Below are 14,939 nucleotides of genomic sequence, written 5' to 3'. Positions count from 1 at the left end.
GAACGTAGGGCCGCAATCGCTTGCGGATTCTTCAACAGGTATTTAAGTGAGTAGGTTGTTGGCCCGCTGCACCGAGCTGTTCCTAATTTAGTAGTGTAAGACTAGAGGGAAGGCAGCTAGTCATCACTACCCACCGCCAACTCTTGGGATACTCTTGTACCAACGAATAGTGGGATTGATCGTAACATTATAACGCCCCCACGGCTGGGAGGGTGAGCATGTTTGGCGCGACGCGGGCGCGAACACGCGACCCTCGGATTACGAGTCGCACGCCTTACGCGCTTGGCCATGCCGGGCCACCCCCCAGGTTTGCTTTGGCCAAATTATAAAAAAAAAAGAGAGAGAGAAAAAAGAAGTGTGGTAACTTCTAAAGTCTTTCTATCTAACACGAACAAATTATTTATTTGTGATACACCTATCATCATTTATTATATTTTGAAACTGAAAATCACGTTAAACCCCATACAAACATATAAATAACATAATTATCTATAACGAATAATTCTGTAAGTTTATTCCGTGAGAACATAAGGAATGACACTAAAATAAGGAATTTTGATCAAGTGAATTCCATACACATAATGTAAATAAAAATATACAAAGAATATTAAAAGTTCCAGAAAATGACTACGAATAAGTCAACATAAGAATTATATATATACGTAAACATACTTCGAATTAATAATATTATTTAACACCAGACTTCTGGATTATAACTACTTCATTAATATTTACAATTAAATGTTAAATTTAAAGAATTGAAGCTGAAACTAAAACTATTATAAAAAATTTTAAAAATAAAACACAGTCAAAATGTTTCATTAATAGAAACACACACTCATTAACCAAAACAAAAAAAAAACGTTCAGAACAAAAATGTTAATACGTTTTCATTTCGTCATTACAAAATCATAAAACATATGACATTAATTAAACTCATGTCTACATAATGAGCGTTATAGATGTTAGTTGGACATACTTTAGGTTCTGAAGCATATTTCACATCTAACGTTTCTCAAAACTAAAGCTCAGTATAGAGTCTGAAAAACACCATGCAGTTTCATGCGACCCGTGCACTGGTTACCACATGGAGCTTCTCACAAGCAACATGCAACAACAAGTCTATGTTCGTGGTTTCCTTCTTGTCTTCAGCTACTTGGTTTGAACCTGAACTAGTTCTTGAAGATGTGAGTGAACTGAAATTACACATCAAACAATAACGCTTACGCCATGCAGCTCACCTGGAATGTCGGTGACTTTTTTGGTTTCATATCCAGTCGAGTATCTTTGATGATTGAGCGTAGGCCAGGTTGGTGATTGGCTAGGACTTGTATTCGTCAGTAAAGACGTTAGTAACTCATCCAGGTGTCTTTCATCAAAAGGGGTGACTTTGCTCTTTGGTCGACCTTCAGTATCTGACCAAAATCCTTGTGGTATTCGTTTAGGTGGAACTAAAGTCTTTCTTGGAGGTGTTACCAATGAAGATTTAATCCCACTTGTGCTTGATAGGTTAGCATAAGGTACCTCAGATTGTTTGTCGCAAGTCCAGACTTTAAGAGAAAGTGGTCTTTTACCTTGACGAGCAGCTTTGGAACTGGGAGTAGTCACTCGAATGTGCCATTTCTCTGACTGCTGATCTTTAGGGTTGTCTTTCAATATCGCTACTTGGTCGTTTTGACTAGATTTTTTTGGATAATTCCACATTTTCACACGATTTTCAATTTCTGCGCGACTCTCGGTTAAAGTCTCTGTACTTGTGAGATGATCAGTCGTTCTTTCTCTTTGAATACTAGAACTATTACCTTGATAAAGTCTTCCCTTCATTGTCGTATGCGGCGTTTCCGTAATTGTAGAAGAAGATTCTTCTGGCTTTCCAGAGCTTCCAAACATCTCCCATTCTGACGCTTGTTTTTCTAAAGCAGCAATAATATCAGTCATGCTTTGTGCTCTTTCGAAAGGCAACATAACTTCTTCTTCTACAACATGTGCAATATTTGCAGAAAGAGAACGCACTGCACGGTGTTTCTTCTTACCAAAACATTCAGTAGTTGACTTTAGACCTTTAAAAGTTCCATCAACTTCCTGAAACACCATGTTGGGAATGTTTTCTTTATTACGCAATTGATTGTCTCTGCGTAGATTGCGAAACGCTACGTCATCTCGCACCACATCAGGAATTCGTTTCGTTCGACAATGTGTTCGCTGAACATCGACTGGTGTGGCCTGAAGATAGTTCGAAGCTGATGCTTGAGTAACAGGATCTTTAGGAATTCCAAAAGGTGGTGGTGGATCTAGGACTTTAGCAGCATCTGCCATTTTAAAGAAACGGTAAGACATGTCGTCATGCTCTATATCTGGTTGCTTTGTGAGAGGAAAACCTTTGAAGAATTCTTCAACTTCTATTGTTGGAGTAAAAGCCGGAGAACACAAGAGATAGCTTATGTTACCATTATTATCTGGACTTGTTGGGCTCTTTTTAACATTATTTTGAATTCTCCTGTACGCTGCATCATCAGTAATTTTATCTGGTACAGCTGAACGTCTGGCAGGTGGAGTTCTTGTTCGACGCATATGATTCAAGTTTAGACCATAATCAAAGCTTTCCTTCTCTGTAATATCTGCTGAAGATTGTATACTATTATTGTCTTTCTGAATCATTAAATAATTAATAACATCAGAACGAGGATTACTTTCTTTATCAGAGTTTAGTGAATTTTGTAAAACATCCAAACGTGCTGGTCGTGATAGCTGAAACTTTATCGGAAGATCACGTCTTTCTGCTCTGTCTAACAAGTTCTCGTCATTCAACTTGAGACTTCGATACATTTCTTCTAGTTCTTGTAATGCGTCTTCAAAATTTTTAGAACACCTTTTTTCCATCTCACGTTGCATGAACTGATCCATTCTTTTTTTCTTAGCATCTAAACAAAGAGTGGCTGATGAATGTCTTCTGGTAGGTGGAATTGGTGCACCATAGGACATTGACAAAGAGCTCCTTTCTAGCTGATTATTTGGGCTTTCTATTGCATCTGAATTATCTCGAGTAGTAGAAGATCTAGAATACGTATTTTGTTTACTTAAATCCAAGAAGGTCTGATCATTTATTAATGTTGGAGATAAGGGGGCTTTCATTGCAGACGAAACACCAGAAGACGAAATTCCATTATGCATGTTAGATTCCTTGGTTTTATAAGCATCAGATTTATCTGTAATTTGGGAAGAGCCTTCTTTGTTGTAAATTGACAAGTGACTACCCAAACCTTTTTTGCCATCTGATAAAGATCGTCCCAGAACTTCGTATTTTTTTCTTGCAACTACCTGTGAGTCACTCATATATGCTTGAGTCCCTTGTTCGTAAGGACCACGAATTGTCTGGTCTGGCTGTGTAGAGAATGGCGCCTGATCTGTATACGAATAAACAGGTACTTTGGACTGACTAATTGAAGCTAAAATTCGGTATGGAGGGACATCAGTGTAAGCAGGCATCCCTTTTAGTGTTTTAATGGGGCCATTGTTTTTGAAATAACCTTTTGTGGATCTGAAATTATCTTTCTGATGTTTGTTGTTATATGCTTGGGTTGGTATAAGAGGTTCGGATACTCTTATAACATTTTGGTTGACCTCACGCGGGCGTGTATTCATATCGCTTCCCGTTATGCAGAAAGGCTTTTCTGTGTAAGTTTCGTTCTGTAAAGATTTATTGCAATTACTCTGACTTATAGCTTCTATTGTTGAAACGTGAGGTCGCTTGCTTAATGCTTGATTTGTAGTAGTGGTAGCAGTAGTAGTAGATGTTGGATGAGAAATTTTCAGTTGTTGAGCTGTTTCATTGATTACCACTTTAGACTGAGGTGATCTGGGAGGGGGAGTTGGTGCCCGTCCCAGACTTGGACTAGAGGCAACTGATTGCGAGCTTACTCCAGAATCTTGAGGAGACGGGTGTGATACTTGCCCATAATTTTGCTTTCCTCCAACAACACAAACAGTCAGCTCCTTCACTGGGGATGGTTTTTTATCTTTGATTATTCGATCATTTGGCTGTATGTTTTCTGAAACCGTACGTCTGGTAATGCAGTGGGGATGGTGATAAAAATAATAGTTCTCCTTTGTTGACTCTAAAGCACTATGGTAGCTGGATTGAGAGGAATCTAAATTTGGTGACTTAATATATGGATCAAACACTGGATCTCGGTATAAAATTGATTCTTGCCAAACTACACCAGAGTTACCCTGAGGAGCTGGAGGAGGTTTTTTCTGACATTCTTCTGGTTTCTTATCCAGGAGGAATGCTTCTGATGTTCCATTTTTAGCTAATTTATTAAAAGAAGATTCTTCTTGTGACCTTCGCTTGAAATGTCTGTCTGTTCTAATAAATCGACCACGATTTTCTCTAAAAGAGCGATGAAGAGCCTCATCACTGTAATAACGATCTATGGTTTCATTTGACTCATCATCTGATGATGACGAACCACAGAGCTGCTCCCTCTTCGCTTCCACTCTAGCTTTTAGAGCTTCTCGACGTTCCTTCCTGCTCCAGCTGTCGGTGGAGCTCTTGGAGGAACGGCTTGAAATAGTCGAATCCTTCTTACCGCACCTGTACGAAATATCGAGAAAAACGTTTGAGGTTTTGAAAAACTGGTCGCTGTTTGAGTTTAGCTGACGTAACGAATTGTAACTATTTGTAGTATATTGTGATTCTTCATTTTTGGGTAAAACTTGTGTGTTTTTATCTAAATTGGAATCCCTATTTAAATCACTAGGTCTGTGGAACTCGACAGAAGAGCAGGAGGTGTCAGAGTTAAGTGATGAATCGTCATCAGATGAACGCTTAGGATCTGAAGACTGGAACGAAAAACAAGAGTAGCGATTCCCATTTGTTTCACTGGATCTTTTTACCTTAGTTTGTTTTCGTTCTTCTTTCTCAAATGTTGAAAATAGTGCCTTATGATCAACTGCTCCTGGTCGCCCACCTGTTGGTAAGCTTTTAGCTTTCACACGTTTTGCTTCCGAAGAACTGAGACATGAAATTAATGTTTTGGGTGATTCTTCCTCCATAGTACCAGTTTTTGAAGAAGACGCCAAGTTCGTAATTCTCCTGTAAAGAAACAGAATACCGGAATCAATGTACCTCCATATATTTTGTCACATTCATGGCATATTATTTATAAATTACGTTAACATGCACATGGCATATATTCGTTGAATTTATTATATGACACTCAGGTAAAATAATGTTTTTTATGGAATGTTACAGTAGACCACAACAGTAATATCTTATTTATACAAGTTTCGGGATCATTTTTATAATCCATATTATTATCTTTCTGTGCTGTCTAGTACGGTCCGCTGGCTAAGGGTCTCGACTTGTAATCTTTGAGTTCGAATTCCATCATCATACATGTTTGCTCTTTTAGCCGTATGGATAGGGAGATAATAATGTGACGGTCAATCCCACTTTTCATTGGTAAAAGAGTATCCAAGAGTTGGTGGTGAGTGGCGTAAACCAGCCACCTTTTCTCTAGCCTATCAATGATACATTTGGGACGGTTAGTGCACATAACCCTTGTGTACCTTTGCACGAAATTCAATCGAAACCCAAACTCTGCATGCTTTTGCTTCTTTTTGAATTTCGTACAAAGCTACACGTGGGCTAGCCGTCCCCAATTTAGCAGTGTAAGACTAGAGGGAAAGCAGCTAATCATCACCACCCACCGCCAACTCTTGGGCTACACTTTTACCAACAAATAGTGGAATTGACCGTCACATTATAACGCCCCCACGGCTGAAAGGGTGAGCACGTTTGGTGCACCCGGGATTCGAACCTGCGACCCTCAGAGTTCGACTAGAGCACCTTTACTGTCAGGTCGTATAGATGATGTCATAGTGGCAGTAAAACACAAGTAAAACTGTAAATTTTAAAAGCAATAACAAGAGCAGAAAAGTCAACTACTTGTGTATCTTTATTCACAGAATGTAATACTATGAAGTTTGCGCCAACCACACACAGCAACGTTTATCTTTCCTTGAGCCTTTGTAAGATAAGTCGTGCGCTTACAAGTTATAATAAAGTTAAGAGACATTTTTATATTATTCAGTTGTCACAGAGAAGTTAGGCCGAAGAATTTCTAAAGATATAAAATAAACAAAACCTCTTAGATTTTCGAAATAAACGTATAAAAACTTTTCTACTAATATCATCGAATAAACCAAAGTTTAATCAGTTATGATTATTAAATTATATCTATCAAAATTTCCCTCTTTATTTTTATCACAAACATAATTAGAACTTTCTTAAACAAAATCGTTACATTACAAATGATTTAAGAAAATAATATCGATGCTTATGCCATTCATTGGATACGTAGAGTTCAAATAATTTTAGTTATTCTGCGTTTTATGTAATAAGTAGTGTATTCTGCAGTTTGAAATATTGCTGTGTTAAATATTAATTTATTTGACACCAGTAAATGTTTCTTAATTTATCTGTTTATGATCAGCAGTAGTTAAATTTCAAGTGAATCCAGCAAAATACCCAACTACTTCTTTCTATTTTTGTGTAGTCTCTTATATTTTTAAAGTACCGTCTCCAGGATTCTGAAAGTGGGAAGAAGAAGTAGTGTAAGTCAGATGGATTGGGAGGTTTGGTTTGGTTTTAATTTCGCGCAAAGCTACTCGAGGGCTATCTGCGCTAGCCGTCCCTAATTTAGCAGTGCAAGACTAGAGGGAAGGCAGCTAGTCATCACCACCCACCGCTAATTCTTGGGGTATTCTTTTACACTAGTGGGATTGACCGTCACACTATAACGCCCCGACGGCTGAAAGGGCGAGCATGTTTTGGTGTGAGGGGGATTCGAACCCGTGACTCTCAGATTACGAGTCGAGTACCTTAGCCACCTGGCAATGTCGGACTGGGAGGAGGGCGAAGGATCTTGTGTAAAAGAATAAGTGTAAGAAAACCCACGAAAGATCCATGAATCAGTCTTCTAAGGGCTAACCAGTGATTGGACTGTTTTGTTGGATAGGTTTCCTTGTGTAGAGTTGCCTAGTTACTGAAGACATTCTGTTCTGGAAGAAGTAGCTTTTCTACAATTTTTTAAATTAAAATGTTAGAGGAGGAGGGAGGGTATGTAGACAAACTTCAGTGGCGGCGCTCACAATCTCGCTGATTTGCATTGATTCTAGCAGCAAACATAATGCCATAGAGCTTACCTAGATGGGTTTGATAACCATTAGGTTTCTGATATTAATTTCATTTTAATTTGATTAAACTATTGACTTGGAAATAGCCTAGTAGTTAGCGTGCCAGGATTGTGAATCTTAGGGTTCATGGCTCGCAACCAGTTGCTGCATAAACTGGCTTTTTACTTTCGAGCTGTAGATGCACTTTAAGAGAGATGATCAAACAACACTAATCAATCTGATAAGAACAGTCTGAAAGATGGAGATGTCCGTTATTTTCTAGCTACATTATTTCCAGTTTATTAGTTCAAAATTAGATACGTCTATGCACGTGTAGCTTCCAACGAAATTCTGAAATAAACTTAAATTTCGATGATACATCTGTCCAAAGTTATTCGCAGCAACGTTATAATGATATCAAAGTAATTTAATTAATTACTAATACGCACTTTACTGAAAATACATAATCACCATAATAGCAGTATACGTTCTACTTGTCGTTGAAACGTAAAGTCGCAGGAAGGATAAAGTGACGAAAGTTTTGTGATAAAACAACAATAAATCATCTGTGCAACACGCCTCCTGATAAAGGTACAAGCCCGAAACGTCAGTCGATTTAACTGTTTGTTGTATTTGATGGCTAATATCGTAAAATGTCTAAGGATGTGAAAAATGCACTCCATTTTTGCAGTCTAGAACATATAAAAAACGTAAAAATAAAATAATTATCTCATTGAAGCTTTAGACAGAGTATAAATTCACACGGGTAAAATAAATCGTACGTTAACTACAGCAGTAAAAGTTCTACGAGACAACCAATTAGAAGCGAAACCATCGCGTTGGCCAAACCGTTAACAACCCTGACCACAAACCAAGTTAATGCACTTTGTCGAACGGTTTTCCCACGCCACCCATTTCAAACACAAATTTCACCAAAATCAACTACTCAAGTGCGATCTCACGTATTTTTATCGATATTGTAACACTACTTATTACCTGGGATAATAGAACAAAACAAAACATTTTCCACTGACGTCTCCTTCTATCGGGACGTTATCCATGTTCGCCGCACAAAAGATGCAAGTACAAGTCACGTATTTTTTGAAAAGTTACATTTCAAACGCTCTCATCTTCCAGTAGTGTTATTCGTTGATTGCCACATGGCTGTCACGAGACTTGTGTGGCGTCATTCATATGGTTCTTCTGTAAGGTGATACAGCTAAGCCACTCCTAGTTTTTTGTGTTCTTCCCACAGTCTGTTTATATGTGGACCTAAATTGCTACTTTTGGTAACGGTAACATTCTAAACTCGCCACTTGAACTATGAGTGGGTGGAAAGGTTCATTGGTCATCTTATTTCTGCAAACATTATGATAAGAAATAACCAAGCATAAGACCAGAGACATCTATAGAAATTATCGCTGATAAAAAGGGAACGAATCAAAACGAAAGAGGTGTCCAACGTCATAGATTTAGTTATATGACACTTATACATTCCTCTTCCTCAATTTTACATATAATCTTGAACCTTGATGTTTGTTTAACTATCTTATATGATTTACTTGATAGGCTTGTCAAATGCTTTGCATGAAAACAGCTTACGTTTGAACATTTTAAAAGGAATTTCAAGATTCCAGTTTCCGCTTACTCAGTCTCTTTGATATTGTCCATTGTGCTCAAGTTTCTCTCCGTGTTCTATTTTTCGAACTTAAATTACAATAACGGTGCCGATAAATCAGATAACTTTTAGATATTATATAAATGAAAATGATTTTATTCTATAAACTTAAGTCTCCTGTTCGTCAAAAACACGTACGCAGGGCATTTAAAATACAAATGTCCTATCACAATTCTAATCACTTTCTAGCATCATTTCCACACGAAAGAAAGAACGTTTCTATAAGAACAAAGGTCGGCTGTACCTGCACCGTATGGTTCTGACCACTTAGCTCTTGAGAACGTAAGATGTCACTCACGTTGAAAATTCCAATTCAGAGAAAAATTGGTAGGAGAAGCTCGAGCTCATTTTGATTAATGTTATAATCGATTAGTCCGCGTAAAAATCGTTTGAAAGAGTCCTTCGATTGTCAAGATATACACCAGAACACGTTGGCATTACTTTTAAAACAGTGCAAGTAGAAAACGCTCTGGACAAAAATGATGTGTGACAATGTTCCTGCATCAACATGTGTATTTGGCTCTTAGAAATATTAAAATTATTAACTTCACTGTTAGATATATGACATTATTTTTATTGATTCGTTTTTATTTGTTTTTTATTATACGCAAATAAAAGGAAACCTCATAAAAATCGTTATTTTTGTTTTTCATGTTGTTTTGAATCAAGCACAAAGCTACACAATGGGCTACCTGTGCTCTGCCCACCACGGGTATCGAAACCTGGTTTTTAGCGTTGTAAGTCCGCAGACATACCGTTGAGCCACTGGTGGACTTTTGTTTTTCCCTTTCGCACAAAGCTAGAGGAGGGCTATCTGCGCTAGCCGTCCCTAATTTAGCAGTGTAAGACTAGAGGGAAGGCAGCTAGTCATCACTACCCACCGCGAACTCTTGGGCTACTCTTTTACCTACGAATTGTGGGATTTACCGTCATGTTATAACGTCCCCACGGCTAAAAGGGTGAGCATGTTTCGTGTGACAGGGATTCGAACCCGCGACTCTCTGGTTACCACCTGGCCATACCAGGTTGTTATGTTTGTTTTTGTCGTTTTCACTTGAAATGAAAACAACCCTTTTGATCTATCAAACACATGCCGCAAAATTAATTTGCATGGTCTCTTATTTAATACAACACTCCAGTTTGGTTTTAATCAGTGGAGGTTAGGTGTTCACAGTTACTTTAGTAACGTTTAACAAACAAACGATTAACTTTTTTTGCATTAAAAAACAGACCTATATGTAAAACAATAGATACACGAGGTACGTTGCGTGGCTTTATCTCATAAACTCTGGATAGGAAATCACTACTTCACATCTCAGTAATGTTTTTTGATATAATATTTCTAAAAGCGAACTTCGTCAGTTTCTTGAGAAATAAAACTATTAATACAATATGTTAGGTGCTATTTTTATGATTTCGAAACGAAATTTAATACAATTTCTATGGTTTAGATAATTTCGTTTTCCTGACTGAATTCATATTAAAAACAAAGACTGGTAGTTGAAATTCTATAGCTCGATTTTTATTACACAGTATTTTTAAATATTTATATATCCACTATTTTCCTCTCATTTTCCTTAATTTATCGAGCAAAGTATTAAAAACAATTCAAGCATCTATTGGCAAAACAGTACATTGTCACAGTACATTAGAATAGTAGGACTACGTTTTTGTACTTACAATTCCAGACTCGTTATTAGCACTTATAAAAGCTGTGACCCAGAAAGTCATTATCACCCTCGGCTTTTGCTTCAATTTTATGTTGATAAGTAACGTAATGAAGTACTAGTACTGAATGTTGTACTATCAGTCGGTATTTTTTAACACATCTAGTATAGAACTGCACTAAACACTAAATAACAAACATGGTGTAAATGAAAATCAGTTTATCACTGTTAGCTGTTGTTTGTTTGTTTTTGAATTTCGCGTGAAGCTACACGAAGGCTTTCTGCGCTTGCGTTTGTTATGCACGTTCATCTTCAGGCGCTACTAAAGGAAGTCGCTGCAACATTTGTACTCGAAATGCACAACATAAGTAGAAAGCTATTTTTTTCTGTTTTAAATCTTTGAAGGCGTATCAATGTAACATTGTAAATATGCAATGTTTCTGAAAACAAGCGTATAGTAATATCAGCCGTTTTCATAACGTAATTACGAAAGGAATAACGGCACTAGTCTCCAAGTTTTAAGGCTAATTTATCCTGAAAAGTATTGCTACATTCGGAAAGTTGTAACGTCTGGATTATATGAGATGTCGTATTCACACGTTTAATTTTGATTTGATTTGGAAAAAGACACTTTAATTTTCTAAACTGCAAAATTATATTAACAATAAATATATTACAGTTGACGAGCCCATCTGTGGGTTGCTTACAAAACAGCCACGTGACTTCTGTTGTTTTTTTTTATGTAAATGTAGGGAGCAGATCTTACAGTGAGTACTCGTAAACATACAAAAAACAGCGGTCGTATGGTCGTCTAAATACACATGCGCATATTAGCGAAAAATGTCATTTACGCCCCAGAAACTAGAAAATCGAAAGACCAAGTCCGAGTGGGTATTCATGCATACTAAAAGCCACCGGTGGACATTATATTCATAATCACGGATTGTGATTTTCAAACTTACAGACACAGAAGAACTTGTGAGATTAAATATGAAAAGAATGGCTTTAATTTTGGTGATGGTAGTGCACGAAAGATACATTACTTAAAACAAATGTTTCATTTACCCTTGCTGTTGTACCATTACAATCTGTTTAGCTTTCCACCATGCTCATTATTATTCATGTAAAGTGAGTGGTAGTTGCACTTTTATGTCCAAACGAACCTCAGTGTTACAATTACCATTTCGATTTAGATGAGCTAAACGGATTTGTACACAGTGAACTGGAAGCCTCATGCCAGACACGTTGCTGCTTCTGTTTAACTACTACTTCTTCTGCATCCTTGTGCTTTGTGCTTCTTTATTTAAAAAAACAAAAACAACTGTAAAGAAGACCTTGCGTTTCCTAATTTTGACTTGTGTTTATGGTCTATATTTCCGCGATATATTGAATGAACAGATGTTTGTTAGTTAACAAGTAAAACGGAAGAAGCGTACCAGATAATAACACGGGTGGCATAGTTCCATGTAGTTCCATATATAGAATTCTTTGTTGTTGTTTTTCTAGTGTTTTTAGCAAACGTCCAGAACAGTTACTCAAAAATACAACAATTTCTTACTCTAATCTGTGATCAGTATAAGTTAGTTTAAAGAAATAAAAACTTATAAACTTTGCATGAGTGTTTAGTGATGAATCCAATGAAATGAATGTTTCAATTTCGCTGAAAGCTACACAAGGGTTATCTTCGCTAGCAGTCCATAATTCAGCAGTAAAAACACTAGAGGAAAGGCAGCTAGCTCGTCATCACCACGTACCGCCAACTCTTGGGATACTTTTTTGCGCACGAATAGTACGATCGACCGTTACTTTATAACCCCCCCTTACTATTTGGGGGGATAGGGATTCGAACCCGTGATCTGCAGATTGCAAGACACGCGCCCCTAACTACCTGGCCATGCGGAACCCAGAACTGACTGTAAGGTTTATGTGATAATGATTCGATAGCACTGGTCGAAACGTTGTAAATTTTAAAGTTAGAACGTTACTGTTATCTTAATTTTTAACTATTCTTTGACGTTAATTAAATACATTTTACTCAATGAAAAATTTTTGGTTATTGTATGTTCCAGTTGAACCGACTCATTTTTTTCTTTCATTTTAAATCAAATTTCTTGGAATAGCAATCCTAACTGCAAGTTAGTGCTCGATACAACAGCTTGGCTTTTGTTTATGTGGATTTGATACAATAATGTACGTTTGATACATACAGGCAGGTGGAAGCTGCTCGACAGTCAGTAACGCCAGTGCTGACTAATGACGTAAGTATGACCCCGCAGTCTTCGCACTTGCAGAGAGGGTGGGGGCAGCCAAGAGGGAGCCCGAAGGGTATAAAAAACTTTAGAATTACGGACAAGAAAGAATAAATGTAGAGGGCTCAATTACTATTTCATGCATCTTTTGTAGTGTTTTGGTGTTGACTCATATCGGTGAACATAATGTTAATCTCAAAGTGAACTGGGACAGTAATGTTTTCACGGGCTGTTTAGGTAGCACATTTAATTTAGCGCAGCTGTTAGTGTTATGTGGTTAATAAGTAACATGTTCTATTAGTAAACACTTTCATATTCTCATTCACTTTTACTGTCCTTAACATATTTAACATTATTTTATGCATTATACTATGCATTACACACTGTCAAAGTGAACATGCCACATAAAATAGCGACAGTTGTCACTGTTATTTCACGTTGTACAATGTCAACAAAATGAAGATATGCCACATCTATGAGGTTTGTACAATATATACCTCTACATCAAGCATTTTAAGAGGCAACTTCATGACGCGTTTTAGCCATTTGTTCATCACCCAGCGGAAGAATTACTCAGAAATAGCTCTCTTGTGAGAGAATTTAGAATCAGTCATCGTCTAAAAAACAGTATATATATTTAAATATCAAACTGGCAAACGAGGGCATAATTAACTTCGAATTTATTATTATTTTTACTAATTTTAATTCTAATATTTTCTTCTAAGTTATTTTAAAAAAACTTTCACTTTTTCTCATCACTTGTGTTTAGGTCTTATGGGCCTGAAGTGGTCGGGTGCAAGTCTCCACCCGGTAAATGGTAACTGTTTTAAAAGAATATACATTTAAATATTTCATTAAGGTAAGGGTGTTCCTCATAACTGTTTGTTTATTTTTTGAATTTCGCGCAAAGCTACTCAAGGGCTATCTGCGCTAGCCGTCCCTAATTTAGCAGTGTAAGACTAGAGGGAAGGCAGCTAGTCATCACCACCCACCGCCAACTCTTGGGCTACTCTTTTAACAACGAATAGTGGGATTAACCGTCACATTATAACGTCCCCACGGCTGAAAGGGCGAGCATATTTAGTGTGACGGAGATTCGAATCCGCGACCCTCGGATTACGAGTCGTACGCCTTAGCCCACCTGACCATGCTCTGACCCTTTCAGGGCAATGTCCATATAGGTACTTATGCGAATAAATACATTTTCTCTTTATTCGCTGCTGCAAAATCAAATTACATTAGTTTTAACACCCGTTGAGATGATTTATACAAAATACCCCATCAATGCTGTCGTATCAGCTTAAAACTGATGTGGGTTTCTTAGTCTGTCGTAACTAACGTAGACTTCTTATGTTTAATGTGTATATTAACTGTATTTAGGGCTATCTTGATCAAGCTTGTTTGCGTTGTTTGTTTGCTTTTGAATTTCGCTCAAAGCTTCTCGCTATCTGCGCTAGCCGTCCCTAATTTAGCAGTGTAAGATTAGAGGGAAGGCAGTTAGTCATCACCACCCACCGCCAACTCTTGGGCTACTCTTTTTACCAACGAATAGTGGGATTGACCGTCACATTATAACGCCCCCACGGCTGGGAGGGCGAGCATGTATGATGCGACCGGGATTCGAACCCTCGACCCTCAGATTACGAGTCGAACGCCTTGACACGCTTGGCCATGCCGGGGCCCCTTGATCAAGCTTGCAATAGCGATCTAATTCATACAGTAAGTAGTTTGTACGCTGTAGTTAGTAATGAAGTTTGTATTGTTTATAGTTCATTGATGCAGTTTTGTGTTATGTTTATCCATGTCGGGAATGCATATTCCATAACTGGACGTATGTATGTTTTGTAGGTTTTGATTACATTATCAGCTGATTCTGTCCGTTATACTCTTGGCATAATTCGAATGTTACCAAACTTTTGTCAGGACATTATTTGTGTGTTTATCCCGCGTTAATCATCATATGGATAAGTGTTTTGTTCATATGTAATTCAAGTGGGTCTTTTTCGAGCTTTGTTAATTTCGTGAATAGTTCCAATTCAAGAAGATGTAGATTTGTTGCTGCTATTGAAGGTGTAGGAACACTATTCTCGATTGCAACAACATCAACGAATTATGAAGAAAAGCCTAGATTTGGATCATAAGGGGCATATTGCTTATATACCTGGT

General features: G+C 37.5%; 1 protein-coding gene across 8 annotated transcripts in view; it reads right to left on the bottom strand.

Moving 5' to 3' along the window:
* Positions 1-14,939, bottom strand: part of LOC143226342 (uncharacterized) — a 158,635-nt gene that overhangs the window by 84,124 nt on the left and 59,572 nt on the right. For 3 of the 8 annotated variants that reach the window (XM_076457181.1, XM_076457183.1, XM_076457182.1), the window contains exons 1-3: positions 8,176-8,520; positions 7,651-7,871; positions 1,242-5,095 (exon numbers count right to left, since the gene is read on the bottom strand). In XM_076457181.1, coding sequence (XP_076313296.1) covers positions 1,242-5,095; positions 7,651-7,871; positions 8,176-8,202 — 4,102 coding nt within the window. In that variant the 5' untranslated portion in view covers positions 8,203-8,520. Of the gene's footprint in view, positions 1-1,241; positions 5,096-7,650; positions 7,872-8,175; positions 8,522-10,537; positions 10,708-14,939 lie in introns of those variants that run through there. The other 5 variants (XM_076457187.1, XM_076457186.1, XM_076457184.1 and 2 more) reach the window with 4 other exon arrangements.

Source organism: Tachypleus tridentatus, chromosome 9, assembly GCF_004210375.1.
Source record: "Tachypleus tridentatus isolate NWPU-2018 chromosome 9, ASM421037v1, whole genome shotgun sequence".
Taxonomy (NCBI): domain Eukaryota; kingdom Metazoa; phylum Arthropoda; class Merostomata; order Xiphosura; family Limulidae; genus Tachypleus; species Tachypleus tridentatus.
The sequence above is the reverse complement of the archived record's forward strand: the minus strand, read 5'-3'. Positions and strand labels throughout refer to the sequence as shown.